A 19443-nucleotide genomic window follows, 5' to 3' on the forward strand; every position below is an offset into this window, starting at 1 on the left:
AAGAAGTTCTGATAAAGCTGTACAAAACACTGGTTTAGCCTCAACTGGAGTACTGTGTCCAGTTCTGGGCACTGCACTTTAGGAAAGATGTGAAGACATTAGAAGGGGGCAAAAAGGATTCCCAAGAATGTTTCTGAGGATGAGGAACTTCAGTCACCTGGAGAAGCTGGAGTTATGAGGAAGACTGACGGGGGAGTGGGACTAGGTGAATTGCTCTTTCAGAGAGCCAGCACAAATACGGTGGGTCAAATGGCCTCCTGTGCTGGAACCATTCTTTCATTCTATAAGTGTATTTAGCAATGGAGCATCCGCAACCCTCTGGGGTGGAGAATTCCAAAGATTCGCAACCATTTGAGTGAAGAAATGTCTCCTCATTTCAGTCCTAAATGATCAGCCCCCTCATTCTGAGACTGTGCCCCCGTGCTTTAGATTCCCCAGCCAGGAGGAAAACAATTCCGTGTCCACCCTATCAAGTCCTATTCAGAATCTTGACTGTTTCAGTGAGATCATTTCTCATTCTTCTAAAACCCAGAGAGTATGGGCTCAATTTACTCTGCTGCTCAGCTGTGAATCTGCATGTGTCTATATGTACTGTTATGTGCAATGCGATTCTTGCTTACGAGGACAAAATGCCTCTGGGATATTTGGTAATCTGAAAAAGTAATGCATGGTCTTAATTTGGAACATGTCCGAGTACCTTCATCCCATTCAGTTGAGATGGAAAGATGCATAAATGAACTTCAGCCTTTCTCGTGATATCTACACCAGCATCATTTTATGTTCAGCCAATATGAACAATTAATTTAATTAGTTAACAATACACAATTGTATGAATACGCTTATCTCCTTTTATTCTGGCATGAAACAGCTGGACTTTATGGATACCTCAATGTGAAAAAATGCAACTCTGAGAAGTCGCCGCCAAGCTACCAGTCAAGGAGACAGAGAGGAAAATTCCGCCAATACTTTATTGCAGCTGAAGAAATTATTTGGGATTATGCTCCTGATATTGAAAACTACATAAACAGGTGGTCTAATTAGACTGAAATGGATGGATGGTTTATGGCTGTTCTTCTGTAGGTTAAGGATAAAGTTTTTCTAATATTTTACAAATTTCTGTTCTCTTGTGTATGCCTGCCTAAAAGATTGTGAAAATATTGTCCTTGTCACTTGTAGCTTTTCTATCTAACTTCACGACTGAAAGGAAGGATACACATATTCTCTCTTTCCATCTCTGTAACTTGTCTTTCTCAATTCCTGCCTCAGCTGCTTGAAACCTTCAAGCATGCCTTTGTTATCTCTGAATGGAAGGGAATGCTGAATTGAACATATTGGTTGGTCTCCCCTGGTATTGCATATAGGAAATCAAACCCACGGGCACTTTTCAGGTCAGGGATTAGAATGCGGGGCGGGTAATGGAAAGGCAGGTTGCAGAGCGTAGTCAGTTGGGAGGAAACGAAGGAAAGGGTGGAAATTAGAGAGGGAAATTGTGGGTGGGTTGAGGGAAAAGAGGAAGACTGGAGTGAGGGTAGAGGGAAAAGACCTGAGAGTGGAAGTAACTGAAAGGGAGGAGAATGGCAAGACAGAGAAAGTTGATGAGGGGAGGGAAGTGCAAGAGATGGAAGGAGTGAAACAGGGAGATAAAGAGACAGTAGGAAAAGGGGAGGTGCAGAAGAGAGAAAGGAAGGGGAGCTAGGGAGAGCAAGGGCAGGACAAGAAGGAGTGGGGAGATGCATTAGGCTGTACTAGGAGAGGACAGGAGAAGAGAGGCGGTTGGGTCTAGGGTCATCTGAATGGAAATGCCTTGTGGAGAACCAGGATGCTCAGTGGAGAAGGTGGAATGTATGGTCAGATGTTTTTTTTCAGTAAGAATGTGGGCACAAGAACAAATTCTTGCCTTGACAAGGGTGCTGGTATAGTGGCCTGCAGGGGTCAGTGTCTTGATTTCTCACTCCTGTGCAGTTATCCATGGCTGGATGCTATCTCAGTTGCAGTGGAATCACTAGCAAGCTATTCCTCATTAAACAGGGTGGTCTCAGCAGATGAGTTCTTGCTCCGTTTGGTGAACAATTCAACTTCAGTGCCAATGGGTGGGATTTCTGTTGGCTGGTGATTTCTGCCTCTTCAGGTCTGTGTCTGTGTGAGAGTGAACCCATGCTTTATTTGCCAATATTTGCATTCAGTTTGATTAGTTGGTTATTAATTGATCTCTCCAAAATATGGAAGGTGGCAGTGGTAGCCCCTCCACAAAATGCAGCACACTATCTCGAAGAGATAGAAAGGCCTAAGATCAGACAATGGAGGAGAAGTGAATACTTGCTACACAGCAGAGCCTGAAAACGTACAACTCCAACTGAACGTAGGAAAAGCATTTGAGATTAGGGCTGCCAATTGACCAATCTGATCTAAAATCTTCTTTCCTAAGAATCATTTTTAACTTTAATTTTACTCTTATTGCCCTAAGTGACTTTAAAACCAAATATTTGGAGTCGGGACCAAATCGTATTGGCAAAAAATATAAAAAGGCAATATATGTGGAATACACAGATGGCACTTTCACTACACGTAAAGAACCTGAAAGAGAAATGGTTTCTATTTTACAAGATGCAATTGGGGCTCCTGTTATAAGAGCTGAAGTCAGAGATACAATTAAGGTATGCAATTTAAATAAAGACGCTTATGTTAAGTATTGCCTTGGATGTTAACAGAGATCATCTTTTATGGTATGTTTTTGGGAAAGCAGCCTTCAAAGTAAAGATACACATTTGGACACCATATGCACACCAGGCAGACAGGAATGCCCCAATTAACCATATAATCATCAGAGAAATATGTAGAATTGAGAGAATCCATCTGCTGTTCCGTTCTTTTAGTTAAAAAGATTCACAATTCTCACTTTCTATTGCTTTTCCTCTTTTTTTCTTTTTATCTTTTACACACACACACACACACATACAGACACACACATACAGACACACACATACAGACACACACACATACAGACACACACACACATACAGACACACACACACATACAGACACACACACACATACAGACACACACACATACAGACACACACACATACAGACACACACACACACACACACATACAGACACACACACATACAGACACACACACACATACAGACACACACACACATACAGACACACACACACATACAGACACACACATACAGACGCACACACACTTATACACACACACATACACACACTCTTTACTGGAACTTTGGGCTCTGGTGTGCTGGTATTTTGACACTCCGGATGGCAGTTTATGAAAAAGCTGACATCTGCACCACTCCAGTCCACTTCTGGCATGGCCCACCCTGAACACCACCTTTTGAGGATGTTAACATGGGTGTTACATACCTGCACGTAAAGGCTGGAATTCTCCAGTCTCACACACCCTGCTGCTGCTGTCAGCAAGAACAGAGAATTTGGCACTCAGCCAAATCTCCGTTCATGGCAGTGGGACCAGATAATACCAGCCACAGGTGAGGTTGTAGAGTTCCGGCCAAAGTATGCCATTGAGTTAGCCAGTGCTTAATGCTGATTTGATGCCTGGTCTGTCACTTTTGACCTCGCTGCTCTAGTTAGTGCAAGCTTTTGACATCGAGATTCCCATTATATCATTGGCAGGGAGAGGGGAAATCCTACTAGTGTAAAAGCTGTTTTGAGTCTCCCACCTGATTCTCTGCCCCCTCCTCCATTCCCACCAAAAGTTACATCATTCCCTAAAATGCTCTTTCTCACCAAAACATCAGAATTGTTGCAAGAGTTGGGAAGCAATATCACAAAGCTTTGATCCGCCATAACCCAAGCGTGTCCCCCCCCGCCACGCCCCAACCCTTGTATTTATGTAGCGTCTTTGGTCTATTAAAGTGTCAGCCTGGATTATCAAGGGGTGAATTTCTGCAGAGATGTTGCTGATCATCTGCCATTTTTTTTAAAATGACTAACCTAGGCTGATACCATGCTGACCTTCGAGAACAAGGCTGCATCAGGCACATAGCTTTGAATGCATATTTCAAAGTTTGATAGCTGACACTGTCAGGAAGGTTGGAACTAGAGGAAACAGATTTCAGATATTTGGTACATAGAAGCAAAGGACTTAGAAGCAACAGTAAACCACTCAGTCCTTCAGACCTGCTCTGCCATTCAATAAGACTATGGCTGATCTGGTTGAAGTCTCAACTCCCCTTTCCTGTCTGCCCCTTGATGCACTATCAATCAAGCAAAGACTAGTTTGTATGCAAGAACAAATAGGCTTTTATTCGCAAAAGACTTGGAGCACACCCATGCTGATGAACTGGTCCAGAGACTGAGGCGGGGGGGTTAGGAGCAGTCACCTTTATACCTGGACCAGGGGGGGAGGAGTCTCAGGCAGGGCCGGCAGGGGCATGCCCAGGCATGTCACACACACACACACAGGCAATAAGCTTAACAGTGGTTTACCACATTCACCCCCTGCTTTTAAAAAAAAGAGTCCGGCGGGGGTGAGGTGGGTGGAACGATATTTACAGAATTACAAATTTACAAATTCAGTCTCTCTGGGGGCTTGATCTGCCGCTGCGACCGCTGTAGTGCCGGTTGTGGTGTCGGTTCCGTGGCCGCGGTGTTGGTTCAGGTGCCAGGCTGTAGTCGCTCGAGTCGTCTGTAGTCCCTTCCGATTGTCGGGTGCGTGGTGGCGGCTCCTGGGGCTCAGGCGTGCTGTATACGGGGGTTAGGGGTGTGGGGTTGTGGGTCGTCGTGGTCCCTGGGGCACCTGTGGGTGCCAGGTCTCGAATGGAGACCGTGCCCTCTCGCCCGTCGGGGTACGCCACATAGGCGTATTGGGGGTTGGCGTGGAGGAGCTGGACCCTTTCGACCAGGGGGTCCGACTTATGGGTCCTCACGTGCTTCCGGAGCAGGACAGGGCCTGGGGATGTCAGCCACAACGGTAGTGAGGTCCCTGAGGAGGACGTCCTGGGGAAAACAAACATTCTTTCGTGAGGGGTAACATTGGTAGCTGTGCAAAGGAGTGATCTAGTCGAGTGTAGTGCATCAGGGAGGACCTCTTGCCAGCGGGTGACCTTTAGACCTCAGAGCTAGTAAAACAGCCTTCCAGACTGTCGCGTTCTTCCTCAACCTGTCCGTTCCCCCTGGGGTTGTAGCTAGTGGTCCTACTCGAGGCTATGCCTTTGGAGAGCAGGTACTGTCGCAGCTCATCACTCATAAAGGAGGATCCCCGGTCGCTATGGATGTAGCTAGAGAAACCGAACAATGTGAAGAGGCTGTGCAGGGCCCTGACGACCGTGGCCGAGGTCATATCTGGGCAGGGAATAGCGAAGGGGAAATGTGAATATTCGTCAATGACGTTGAAGAAGTACATGTTGCGGTCAGGGGGCAGGGGGCCTTTGAAGTCGACGCTTAGGCATTCAAAAGGGCGGATGGCCTTTATGAGGTGTGCTCTGTCTGGCCGATAGAAGTGCGGCTTGCATTCTGCGCAGACCTGGCAGTGTCTGGTTATAGACCTGACTCCCTCAATGGAGTAGGGCAGGTTACGGGCTTTAATGAAGTGAAAAAACCTGGTGGCCCCCGGGTGGCAGAGGTCGTTGTGGAGAGTCTGCAATTGGTCTATTTGTGCGCTGGCACATATTCCCCGGGACAGGGCGTCTGGGGGCTCATTGAGCTTCCCGGGCCGGTATAAGATGTCATAATTGTAGGTGGAAAGTTCGATTCTCCACCTCAATATTTTATCATTTTTGATCTTGCCCCGCTGTGTGTTGTTAAACATGAATGCAACTGACCGTTGGTCCGTGAGTAGGGTGAATCGTTTACCAGCTAGGTAGTGGCGCCAGTGCCGTACAGCTTCCACTATGGCTTGGGCCTCCTTCTCGACAGAGGAGTGTCAAATTTCAGGGCCTTGGAGGGTTCGTGAGAAGAAGGCCATGGGTCTGCCTGCCTGGTTAAGGGTGGCAGCTCGGGTGAAGTCAGACGCATCGCTCTCCATCTGGAACGGGTTGGATTCGTCTACAGCGTGCATCGTGGCCTTTGCGATGTCTGCTTTGATGCGGTCGAAGGCCAGGTGGGCCTCTGCCGTCAGGGGAAAAGAGGTGGATTTGATGAGCGGACGGGCTTTATCCGCATAATTGGGGACCCACTGGGCGTAATACGAGAAGAAGCCCAGGCATCTCCTCAGTGCTTTGAGGCTGGTGGGGAGGGGAAGTTCCAGGAGAGGACGCATGCGGTCGGGATCGGGACCGATGACCCCGTTTTCCACAACACAACCAAGGATGGCGAGGCAGCATGTGCGGAATACGCACTTCTCCTTATTATGGGTCAGATTTAGGAGTGTGGCGGTGTGGAGGAATTTGTGGAGGTTGGCGTCGTGGTCCTGCTGATCATGGCCGCAGATGATGACGTTATCCAGGTACAGGAAGGTGGCCCGCAGCCCGTTCTGGTCTACCATTTGGTCCATCTCACGCTGGAAAACCGAGACCCCGTTGGTGACGCCGAAGGGGACCCTAAGGAAGTGAGAGAGGCGGCCATCCGCCTCGAAGGCAGTATATTGGTGGTCCTCCGGGCGGATAGGGAGCTGGTGGTATGCAGATTTTAAGTCGATGGTGGAGAACACCCGATATTGCGCAATCTGATTAACCATGTCGGATATGCAGGGAAGGGGGTTTGCGTCCAGCTGCGTGTAGCGGTTAATGGTCCGACTGTAGTCAATGACCATGCAATGTTTCTCCCCAGTCTTAACAACTACTACTTGGGCTCTCCAGGGGCTGGTACTGGCCTCGATGATCCCCTCCCCGAGGAGCCGTTGTACTTCGGACCTGATAAAAGCCCTGTCTCCAGCACTGTACCGTCTGCTCTTGGTGGCGATGGGCTTGCAGTCAGGGGTGAGATTTTCAAACAGTGAGGGAGGGGCGACTTTAAGGGTCGAGAGGCTGCAGGTGGTGCGCGGTGGGCGATCTAAGAACTGGTGATTGCAAACAGAGAGCGGGGGAAAAGACCCATTATACTCCATAGCGACACTCTTAAGGTGACACAGGAAATCTAGCCCCAGGAGTACGGCAGCGCAGAGTTGTGGCAGCACGAGGAGCCTGAAGTTTTTGTACACTGTGCCCCATACAGTCAGGGTCACCACGCAGTACCCGAGGACATCCACCGAGTGGGACTTTGAAGCCATGGATATCGTTTGCTTCACTGGCAGTACTGAAAGGGCGTAGCGACTCACTGTGTTAGGGTGAATAAAGCTCTCCGTACTCCCACAGTCATATAAACAGTTTGTAGTGCGACCGTTTACCTCGATGTCTATCATGGACCTGGCAAGTTGGTGAGGTCTGGATTGGTCCAGCGTAACCGAAGTCACCGTTGGATTTTGCGACGCGGCTGACGGCATCCAAGATGGCGGCCCACACGGCTCACATGCGGCTGAAGGCGTCCAAGATGGTGGCCCGCACGGCTCACATGCGGCTACCGGCGTCCAAGATGGCGGCCCCCACGGGTCGCACGCGGCACTACTGGGCTTGGAGGTTGACTTCGCCCTGCGTACCTTCGCGTAATGGCCCTTCTTTCCACACCCGGAGCAGATTGCATCCTTCACCGGGCAGCGTTGTCGGTGTGCTTCCCCACACCGCAGAAGTAGCACTTCGGGCCTCCAGAGACTGCCACAGTGGTCGGGTCATTGGTGAGACATGGCGTGGTGTAGGCTTGCGGCCCTCCCGAGTACAGAGGTGGCGACTGCGGCGTCCACGATGCGCCCCCGTGGTCGGGGGGTGTAGGCCTCGAGATTACGGAAGGCCACCTCTAATGACATAGGCATCTCTGATTAAGTCCTCAGTGTTTTGGGCGGCTGTTACGGCCGTGCAGTTGCAGGCTCTGCCAAGTGCTCGCAACGCATGCAGGAATTGGTCGCCCGATTCTCCTGGCTGTTTCTGCAAGTAGCCAGAAGATGTCTGGCGTAGATTACATTAGTCTGTTTGTTGTACTGGCCTTTTAAAAGTTCGATCGCATCCTCGTAAGTTTCAGCGTCTCTAATCATCGAGAATACTTGATCGCTTACCCGGGCGTGGAGCACGTGTAGCTTGTTGGTTTCGGTCCAGATGACGGAGGCGGTGAGGAAAGTTTCGAAACATCGCAGCCAGTGATCGAAGCTGTTAGAGGCTCCTACGGCTTGAGGATCCAATTCTAATCTATTGGGTTTTAGTATCTGCTCCATTCCAAAACTTTTTGCGAATAAAATTGATGCATTATCAATCAAGCAAAGACTAGTTTGTATGCAAGAACAAATAGGCTTTTATTCGCAAAAGACTTGGAGCACACCCATGCCGATGAACTGGTCCAGAGACTGAGGCGGGGGGTTGGGAGCAGTCACCTTTATACCTGGACCGGGGGGGCAGTCTCAGGCAGGGCCGGCAGGGGCATGCCCAGGCATGTCACACCCACACACACACACACACACACACACAGGCAATAAGCTTAACAGTGGTTTACCACACCCCTATAACCCTTAACTCTCCTGTTGATCACAAATCTGTCTAATGCAGTCTTGAATAAATGAAGTGACCCAGCCTCCACTGCTTTCCAGGGAAGAGAATTTCATAGATTAATTCCTCAGAAAGAAAAACAATTCTTTTCATCTGCGTCCTACAGGGGAGACCTCTTACTTTTACTCCTGTTTCTAGTCTCCCCCACAAGAAGAATGATCCATCTGGTATCCAGTCAGGATCTTGTATATTTCAATAAGATTACCTCTCATTCCTCTTTTTTGTTAAAAGAACCAAAGAAATTATTATAGTACTACAATTTGGATTGCACCACCCGAAAAGGTGGTGGAAGCAGATGCAGTGGAAAATGTATATGTAACGTGAAAAGGAAAGAGTTGCAGGATTATGGGAAAAGAGCATAAGGATGGAACTAATGGAATGCTCATTCAAAGAGCTGATGGGCTAAATGGTGTCCTTCTGTGCTATAAAATTCCAAGAAATGTGGTCAGCCATGGTTAGCAATACAAGTGTTCACAGTTAATAACACAGCATCTACTTCTGTTTACAAGATGCTAAGGTATCTTGGAAGGCAATGTAACAGATAACAATTTCTTTTAATGATTGCCCTTTTGTTTTGCAGGTATATTTTAAGAATTTGGCTAGTCACCCCTACAGTATCTATCCTCATGGTATAACAATTGATAAGCAGAATGAAGGTACTATTTACCCTGGGAATTCCACAGGTAAATTGACTTAATTTAAATCATTTACAACATAATCATCATAAAGAACACTTTAAGTCAATATACACTGTCACACTGGTGCATTTTATTATAGCCACATTCAAGGAATAATGTTGTTCGAAGCCTGCTTGCTACAGTTAAGTCTGAAGGACCTTTAAATAGTCATTTTAAGAAAAACATTTTCCCAATCATTTATTCCAAGTTTTAGCACAAAAAATATGGCAAAAATCGGGGGGGGGGCAGATTCCACCAAAAAGAACTTGGATAAATTTAGAAAAATTAGAATTTTTTTTAAAAAAGGTTTTATTTTGAACATTGTTTTACCTCAAGACAAAAAGCTTGTGTGAACACAATTGATGGTGGATCAGAGCTTCATAAGGTGCCTCACAAAAGGTTGCTGAAGAAGATTGGGTCACACGGAGTTGGGGGTAGGGTGTTAGCGTGGATTGGGGATTGGCTATCTGACAGGAAGCAGAGAGTCGGAATAAATGGGTGCTTTTCTGGTTGGCGGATGGTAACTAGTGGTGTGCCACAGGGATCGGTACTGGGGCCTCAACTATTTACCATTTATATAGACGATCTGGAGGAGGGGACTGAGTGTAGGGTAACAAAGTTTGCAGACGACACAAAGATAAGTGGAAAAGTGAATCGTGTGGAGGTCTGCAGAGAGATTTGGACAGGCTGAGTGAGAGGGCGAGGATCTGGCAGATGGAGTATAACGTTAACAAATGCGAGGTTATTCACTTTGGAAGAAATAATAGCAAGTTGGATTATTATCTAAATGGAAAGAAATTACAACATGCTACTGTGCAAAGGGATCTGGGGGTCCTTGTGCATGAGACGCAAAAAGCCAGTCTGCAGGTGCAACAGGTGATCAAGAAGGCAAATGAGATGTTGGCCTATATCGCAAGGGGGATTAAAATATAAAAGCAGAGATGTCTTGCTGCATCTGTACAGGACATTGGTGAGGCCGCAGCTGGAATACTGTGTGGAGTATTGGTCCCCTTATTTGCGGAAGGATATATTGGCCTTGGAGGGAGTGCAGAGAAGGTTCACCAGGTTGATAGCAGAGATGAGGGGTGTTGATTATGAGGAGAGACTGAGCAGATTGGGTTTGTACTCATTGGAATTTAGAAGGCTGAGGGGGGATCTTATAGAGACCTATAAGATAATGAAGGGGCTGGATAGGGTAGAGGTGGAGAGATTCTTTCCACTTAGAAAGGAAGCTAGAACTAGAGGGCACAGCCTCAAAATAAAGGGGGGTCAGTTTAGGACAGAGTTGAGGAGGAACTTCTTCTCTCAGAGGGTGGTGAATCTCTGGCATTCTCTGCCCACTGAAGTGGTGGAGGCTACCTCGTTGAATATGTTTAAATCACGGATAGATAGATTCCTGATCGGTAAGGGAATTAGGGGTTATAGGGATCAGGCGGGTAAGTGGAACTGATCCACTTCAGATCAGCCATGATCTTATTGAATGGCGGGGCAGGCTCGAGGGGCTAGATGGCCTACTCCTGCTCCTATTTCTTATGTTCTTATGTTCATAATATTGACTCTTACCTTTCACGAGAATCATGATGTTTTGTTAGGAAAGAGCATTTTCGAGGATGATATATAGAGATGTGCATGATAGCAGCATTGTGTAACAGTTCATGATTTACTATTTTTACGAAACAGAGGGAGATTTGTTAAAAGGAGCTAGAGGAATGAGAACTATATATAGAACAATGATGACCATTGTAAGGGATGTTAATGATGGGCGTGGAACATTTTTCCATTTCAGATATTCAGTGACAGAACAACTCTGCAGCTCCTCTACAATGCACAACCACCCCCCCCCCCTCCCCCCAACACACACACGCACACACACGGCATGGTGGCACAGTGGTTAGTGCTGCTGACTCACGGTGCCAGAGACCCAAGATCCATCTGTCCTTAGCAATCTTAATGAGAAGGGCCACAAGGATACTTGATGTTAATAACTTAGTCACACTAGCACTTTGTGTGTATGTGTGTGTGTCTTAAAGTAAAGATTATTTATTAGTCGCAAGTAGGCTTACATTCACATTGCAATGAAGTTACTATGAAAATCCCTTTGTCGCCACATTTGGCACTTGTTCAGGTACAGTGAGGGAGAATTTAGCATGGCCAATGCACCTAAAATATACATCTTTTGGACAGTGAGAGGAAACCAGAGCACTCAGAGGAAACCCACGCAGACACGGGGAGAATGTGCAAACTCCACACAGACAGTGATCCAAGCCGGGAATCAAACACGCACACAGCGCCAGGGACCCAAGTTCGATTCCCGGCTTGGGTCACTGTCTGTGTGGAGTCTGCACATTCTCCCCGTGTCTGCGTGGGTTTCCTCCGAGTGCTCTGGTTTCCTCTCACTGTCCAAAAAATGTGATTTGGCCATGCTAAATTCTCCCTCAGTGTACCCGAACAGGCACCAGAGTGTGGCGACAAAGGGATTTTCACAGTAACTTCATTGCAATGTGAATGTAAGCCTACTTATGACTAATAAATAAACTTTACTTTAACACACACACACACACACACACACACACACACACACACACACACAGTGCTAGTGTGATTAATTTACCAACATCAGGTATCCTTGTGGCCCTTCTCATTAAGATTACCAAGGACAGATGTGTGCTGCAGGCATTGATCACTGGTAACTGGATCGAGACTTCCTTATTCAATTTTAGATAGTTCTCTAAAATTGAGAAACTTTCATTCTGGGTCGGAATCAAATTCCTGTCCCAGAGGCTGAAAGAACGTACACTACCTACTGAACTGTACAGACTCAGTCCAAATGAAGTTTATGAATTCCGTGAAACTCCTTCACTACATACTTCATTTGAGTGAACTTAATTAGTTAACATCAGGTTCATATGTTTATTCTCTCTGTAGTTTGTAAGCATCTGCACAGCGAAAATATCTTTATTAAAAGGAGAATTAAACATCAAATTGTATTGTAACTTGAAAAGCAATGAACACTGAGATTCTACCAAGAATAATCGAAGGCAAAAATGAATTTGACTTGTAAACTTTTTGAATATGTAAGCTGAGTAACATTCCTCTGTGTTTTTATGAGTGGAGGCTAGTTGCATTTCCCTACCAATCTATTGATTAGGCTCCATTTCTAATGCAGCATAAGGCACAATAAAAATTTCAATAGATGTAACATCATCAGATCCACAAGTTCAGTTCACTGGGAGACAGGCTGAGAGGAAATGGTCCTTGAAGAGAGCTATAAAAGTAGCTAAAAACATTTTGGGTTGATTATAGAATTAAGTATTTTGATTAAATTATAAAATAGTGCATGGGGCACCATGTATTCTGTGTTGGTGGGAGACAGGATTGTTATCGGTATCTGCCCTGGTCCAAGTGTTCAATAACCCGGGTATGTTCTACACTAACCTTGCAGACTCGGTGAAGCCAGTTGATCCTAATGAAACCTACACTTACACTTGGAAGATTACTGAAGACGTTGGGCCAACAACCTTGGATCCCAGATGCCTAACAAAGCTGTATCATAGTGCTGTGGATATCACACGGGACATTGCTACAGGACTTTTTGCACCACTTTTAATCTGCAAAGGTCAATCGTTGGATTTCAGGAACTTGCAAGTAAAGTAGCATTAATCTGATAACCATTAGAAAGCTGTCATTTATTTTTTGTATGTGAGCTGATTTGTTGTCGCATCATTCATTGTAAATGATAGTATTTGATTTGTTTTAACAATGAGCAGTGCTCTATGAATATCAGGGCTACTGATTTACAATAGGTGAGAGTCTTTTGGGAGTCTGAGGAGGTGCTCTGGAATTTGGGAGGACTGAAGCCTTTAATTACAGTAAACAGCAGAGGGGCAACCTGAACTTCAGCAAGGGGACTCTTGAGTTTGGCAAGACCAACACTGAGGGAGTTCTCCTGCAGTTTGCCTGTATTTTAATAGGGGGAATAGGCAATCCTGAATTTTGCAGCACTCACGGTGAGGCTCTTGGACTTTGGGACTACAAGCACGTGACTTGACAGATTGAGAAAACCATACAGCCTCATTGTGGCCTGGGTTCAAATCCCACCACAGCAGCTGGTGGAATTTAAATTCAGTGAATAAATCTGGAATTGAAAACTAGTCTCAGTAATGGTGACCATGGCAACTATCTTCGATTGGTGTAAAAATCTATCTGATTCACTCATGTTCTTTAAGGAAATAAATTTTCCATCCTTACCTGGTCTGGCCTACATGTGGCTCCAGACTCACGGCATTGTCTTAAATACCCTCTAAAATGGCCTAACAAGTCACTCAGTTAAAGGATAATCAGGGATGAGCAACAAATGCCAGCATCACCCCATCCCATGAAAGAATAAAGGAAAAGAAATATAGCATCAGCCCCAAGCGTTCTCTCCATCATCTATGCCAGCTCCTGCGTTTCCTGCTGTCCACCAGTCTCCCAGTGCCTCACACAAGCAGGGAATGGCAGATGACTGATTCTAATTAGGACCAACTTGTCTCAGTTGAGAAAGTGGCTGCATCAGATTCAGAGGCGAATTTTTCTGGTTGTTGTCAGGGATACCGTTCCAAAGCAGATGGCACATACAGTACGTTTAAAAACAGAGAAGTGCTGATGTAAAACAGTTGCTCAAACATGGGCATGATTAATGAAGTTGCCTCAACTAGAATTGTGGGGTGCTGTTTAGGAAAATACATATTTATATTGTTGAGGAACAAAACATTGCTCTTCACATTTGAATAAAGATTAGAAAATGACAGAGAAACATTTTCTAAGACTATTAGACACATTCTAAAGTTTTAAAGTTTACTTATTAGTATCACAAGTAGGCTTAGATTAACACTGCAATGAAGTTACTGTGAAAACCCCCTTTCGCCTGTTTGGGTACACTGAGGGAGAATTTAGCATGGCCAATACATCTAACCAGCCACGTCTTTCAGACTGTGGGAGGAAACCAGAGTACCCGGAGGAAACCCATGCAGACACGGGGAGAATGCGTAGACTACGCACAGACAGTGACCCAAGCTGGGAATCGAACCCTGGTCCCTGGCATCATGAAGCAGCAGTGCTGATCACCATACCACCGTGCCTTCAGTCGATTGTTGTGCATCAGATAAAAATGAAGGCATTATCATTTAGACCATCTTATGATTCTTGCCGAGTGTATTGATGACTAAATGTTATCATGACATGTGCAGTTTATCTCTATTTGAAGAATGATGAGTAATAGTTATAAGTATTGACCAAAGTTAACCCCCTATATGTTTTACGCTTGCATCCTAAAAGATCTTAAGTTCATTTACACTTGCTGATCTTTCTCTCCAGAAGATAGTAACTGAAGCTGGGGGACAATTCTGTATGTGTTAGCAGCTGTACATTAGCTCCTTCTTGCCAATATATGAACAAGGTCCATGGGCTACACAACTATGAAAGATATCACAGCCAAGCCTGATCCTCTCTCAGCCAATCTGCTTGTGTTTCTGTGTGTGCGCCACTCTCCACCATTGAGCTGACACCTTCCTGATATGTATGCATCAGCATCACAATAGGCAATGAATATAAGCTCTGAGCCATTGCTTTCAAAATTGGATATATATTCCTCTATCTTGTCCAATTTAGTAATGTCTAAAACAAAAGATTCATGGCATTCTTGAAGAAACTTAAAGAAAAGCACAGGTCCAAAATCCTGGCATTGCGTTCCACATGTGCCCAGTGGTGATCTTTGGTGGTGACACTAGCAAAGTAGGGTCAGAGCAAGATCTCTCCTCTTGAATATCAGTGGTGGTTGCCTGCATCAATTGGAGCCTATTCTGCCCTCTATACAAAGGGACTGAAAACTATTCACAAATTCCAAACCTCTTCAAAGCTGCAGAACAAGTCTCAGCCCTCCACCTCCTAGTGGACCCCAGATTCGCTATCTGGCAGACAGCATCAATACTCCTTCAATGTTGCACAGGCCATGCACACAGGCACCTGTTAACATGCTCACATGCATGGCCACTTGACAATCTTAAAGGGACTGCATTGTGCAATAAACAGACCATGCCAGCAAAGGGCAATTGGGGCAATATGAGACAACATGCCTTCTTCAATTGGCATATAGTTCATCAGTGTGATACTAGACTGGGAACGAGTTAACACATTTGCTGGAAGTCTTGTTCCCTAAGCCATCTTGTGCCAATCTTTTTGTTTTGAGTTTGTAGAGGTTCTACACTGGCCAAGTCATGGTGAGATTTTGGCATTACCAATCTTGGCCTAAATTGCCACTAGTTCATGACACTCCTGCCATGCTTTTGGGTGGATTGCATTAGATGTGCCACAGATTTTTGGTCTCATTATCTTTTGTCATGAGGATACAGCTACTGAAGTGATCAAATGTTTGATTTTCCTCTGCTATAGAATCTATTTTAGAAGATGAAGGAAATTTGGGCAGAGAGGCTGTGTCACACCTCAGCCCCTTACCATTAGTGACCATCATCCCTCCTTTTCCAATCAAAGGGAAATAGATTTCATGAGCACAGACCACGTCACTGCAAAAAAATGTAGAGATTTATTTATAGAGACAGAAAGGTGTTAAAAGATGCATAGAGTGGCATGGTGGCACAGTGGTTAACACTGCTGCCTCAGAGTGCTAGGGACCCAGGTTCAATTCCAGCTTTGGGTGACTGGCCGTGTGGAGTCTGCAAGTTCTCCCCGTGTGTGCGTGGGTTTCCTCCAGGTGCTCCGGTTTCCTCCCACAGTCCAAAGATATGCAGGTTTCCTGGATTGGTCATGCTAAATTGCCCCTTAGCGGCCAAAGATGTGTATGTTCGGGGGATTAGCAGCGTAAATGCATGGGGTTATGGGAATGGGGCGGGGGGGGTGGACCTTGGTAAGATGTTCTGTTGGAGAGTCGGTGCAGACTCAGTGGACCAAATGGCCTCCTTCTGCACTGTAGGGATTCTATGATTGGGGGAGGGAGGCTTGGCATGGGCAAGGTTTCCACCTAGATTTCCTCCCTACCACCATGTTTGCCACCAGGGGATTACTGAGAGCACACACACCCTGAGACTACAGCACCAACACGACTGAAGGGAAAATTGGAGGGTAAGGGATTAGTATGAGATCCATTCCCTTTTTTAATGCCCCTCTTTCTTTTTGTCATTCAGCTCTTGCAAAGTTTGACCAAAGTTTCTAAGGAAAAGACTCTTCAGGCTCTTTCCTTCTGTATTGGTGCCTCCTTCTCTTACTGCAGGAAAATTACACACTGGTATTTTTTTTCCCCTGACTTGCTGTTCTTTTGTGAAAACCCTCACTTTGGAAAATGAGTCAGAATCACAGTGAGGTCAAGTTGAAAGGTAGAAGTCTCGCTCTGACCTTCCTTCAGCATTAAGTTTACCCAAGAGAGAAATTCAGTTAAAATTGTCATATTAGAATCTCTGGAGGTCTTCTAGCATTTCATTCTTTCTGATTTAGATAAGAGTTGATGAAGAGCAACACATCATATTTGCAGCATTTGATGAGAACCAAAGCTGGTATATTGATGACAACATTCAGTCATGCCTGAATCCTTCCAGTGTTGACCCCAAAGATCCTGAATTTTACGAATCAAACATCATGTACAGTGAGTAGAGGTCTTCTGGTTTTTCTTACTCTTTAAGTTAAGAGGTTATTTAAGATGCACAAGTGATTAGATCTGTGAGTGGTTTCTGGATCCAAGAAGTGTCGCGTGTTTTTAGTAAACTTCGCATTCAACATCTGCAACCAAAGCAGAGCAATTATCAACAAAATTGATAGCATGTTAAAATGTACAGCAAAACCAGTCACGCTTAAAGGCAACGCCTAACATTTTCAATTCCCTTCATCCCAGTACAGTATTCTCATTTTACACAGGAGCTGCATTCAGCCAGCTTCAGTGGGCATGCAGTTGAGCTGATTCTGGTTGTTGGGAGATTAAGTGGATCTATCTGATCTCATTGCTTTTCCCTGTTTTGGATTCCCAAAGTTGTGCAATTCCAGAGCACCCTCCGGGTAATCCAAATCACTTTCATGCTCTTTGAAATCAAACTCTTGGGGCACTCGCTGTAGTTGCAATTGGAGCTTGTTAAAATCAGAAATTCCTGACAAGATCATTATCATCGTCTAAAATGAACAACCGCCTCTCTATCTTTTGTACAAAAACAGAAAATGCTGAAAAATCTCAGCAGGTCTCACAGCATCTGTGGAGAGAAAATAGAGCCAACGTTTCGAGTCTAGATGACTCTTCGTCAGAGCATTTTGTTTTTGCTTCTGATTCCAGCATACTCAGTAATTTGCTTTTATCTCCACATTTTGTATCGTTTATGCTTTCCTACCCTTAAAGGAGAAGCAACAAAAGCATTCATTTTGGGTCTTGATGTTTCTCGAACAAATGACCAGGAGTTTACAGTGGCACATTTGTGTCCAGAAGTCAGTCTCTGATTATAAAGGGTTTTTTTGTTCTTATCGGCTAGTATCCATAGCAACATCAAATGTTCCCAGGTTAGAGTACGGACAGCATTGTCCAGATGAACATTAGAGCTACTTTTATCCAGGCATCATCAATGTGACACAATCCCAATCTCCAAAATCCATCTTTTCATGGACCAATTCAGTTTTGCTTCTTATTTGATCTTAAATGACCAACTTATTTCTCTCAGAATTCTGAGGGTTGAGAATTCAGGGAAATAAGACTCCACTGCCATCATTCAAATTTAAGATCCAGGGGGAAAAAAAACACTGCGGCAAGCCATGACCCAAGCCAGTCCCATAAGGACTGAGCATTTTACACTATCATGCTTTCTTACATAAATAACAATTTTAGCTACATTTTAACTTTTGCATTTACGTTCTAGTGCAGGACTTTCCAAACTGTAGGTTGTGACTTCCAGTCGGGGGTGGGGAGTTGTCGCATCCTCCAACGCAGCAATGTTTGCCATGGAGCCCTGACTGATATCTAAGAGCCATGAGGCCTCTTTAAATCGTGGCCTAATGGGCTGCTCTCTATGGCCTGCTTTCTGCAACAAGTTCAGGTGTTTGTTGCTTTTGGAGTTTTGGTGTTTGCTGCCTTTACATCAGCTCCCTCAGTGTTCGATTCCTGTTTTCCCCCTCCCCCCTTTGCACTAGCTGAAATCTCCCCTTTCCCCTTTTCTCACCTCTTCGTGGGGGTCCTCTGAAGACTGAGGCATTAAAATGGGAGTCACACCAGGAAAATGTTTGAGAAGCACTAAATAGAAATTAATGTTTAAACAATTCTGCTTTCAGCCATAAATGGTCTTGTGTATGAAAGCCAAGAGTCTTTGCCGTTATGTGAAGGAATTGTCACATACTGGCATATTTCGAGCATTGGTGCCCAGGATCACATGCTAGCAGCTTACTTCCATGGGCACACCTTCAAATACAGAAAAACAAATGAAGACGTCATCCACCTCTTCCCATTAATGGGTGAAACTCTAACCATGCAGATGGACAATTTGGGTGAGTGTCTTCATTTCTAATAGATTATAGAGTGTATTTCACCAGGTTATTTATAATGAGAGAAACTTGCAACCAACCTATGGCCACGAGTAACTCATTATATTTAACACACTCAGCATCTCTTTTTATGTTGGTTTCAAAAGACATAATGGCAACAAAAGGTTCCTTAGAAAAATTATGTATCCGAAAACTTATTTTGTGTTTTTAAATGTTTTGGAATGAAAGAAAATACTGCTTTTGCATTCCTGTCTTAAGTGAACACAGGAAAATGCAAGTTAATGGGCTGTCCTAATGGGAGCTAAGTAAATGATACTGGGAGAGTGACTGCATGCATGGTCATAAAGGTGGTTTAAGAAGGATCTTGAGTGCTGTTGGAGCAGTAGAGACACAGAGAGGTTTAGGGAGAACATTCCATAGTGAAAATCTAAGATAATTGCACCAAAGTTGGGGTGAGAAGAAGGCTAGATTCAGAGGACCAAAGCATGTAAGAGTAGATGTAAGGTTGAAGAAGGATTGGAGGAGTTTAAAGTTGTGGATGAGGGTTTTAAACTTTTTGAGATACGTGTGTCCAGTGTAGATCAGCAAATATATTCGTGATGGGGAGGCAGGTCTTAGCGGAGGACAGAGTATAACTAGCTGCAACCTGCAAGGCTCCAGAAGAATTCAAGTTCGGAGCTAACGAAAGCATGGATGAGGATTTCAACCACTG

General features: G+C 45.0%; 1 protein-coding gene across 1 annotated transcript in view; it reads left to right on the plus strand.

Moving 5' to 3' along the window:
- f5 (coagulation factor V) overlaps positions 1-19443 on the plus strand; it is a 76879-nt gene that overhangs the window by 18863 nt on the left and 38573 nt on the right. Inside the window, exons 7-12 of the mRNA XM_078232629.1 lie at positions 869-1028; positions 2465-2654; positions 9134-9236; positions 12673-12875; positions 16716-16863; positions 18522-18734. Coding sequence (XP_078088755.1) covers positions 869-1028; positions 2465-2654; positions 9134-9236; positions 12673-12875; positions 16716-16863; positions 18522-18734 — 1017 coding nt within the window. The remainder of the gene's footprint in view (positions 1-868; positions 1029-2464; positions 2655-9133; positions 9237-12672; positions 12876-16715; positions 16864-18521; positions 18735-19443) is intronic.

The sequence above is a fragment of the Mustelus asterias genome, chromosome 17, assembly GCF_964213995.1.
Source record: "Mustelus asterias chromosome 17, sMusAst1.hap1.1, whole genome shotgun sequence".
NCBI lineage: Eukaryota > Metazoa > Chordata > Chondrichthyes > Carcharhiniformes > Triakidae > Mustelus > Mustelus asterias.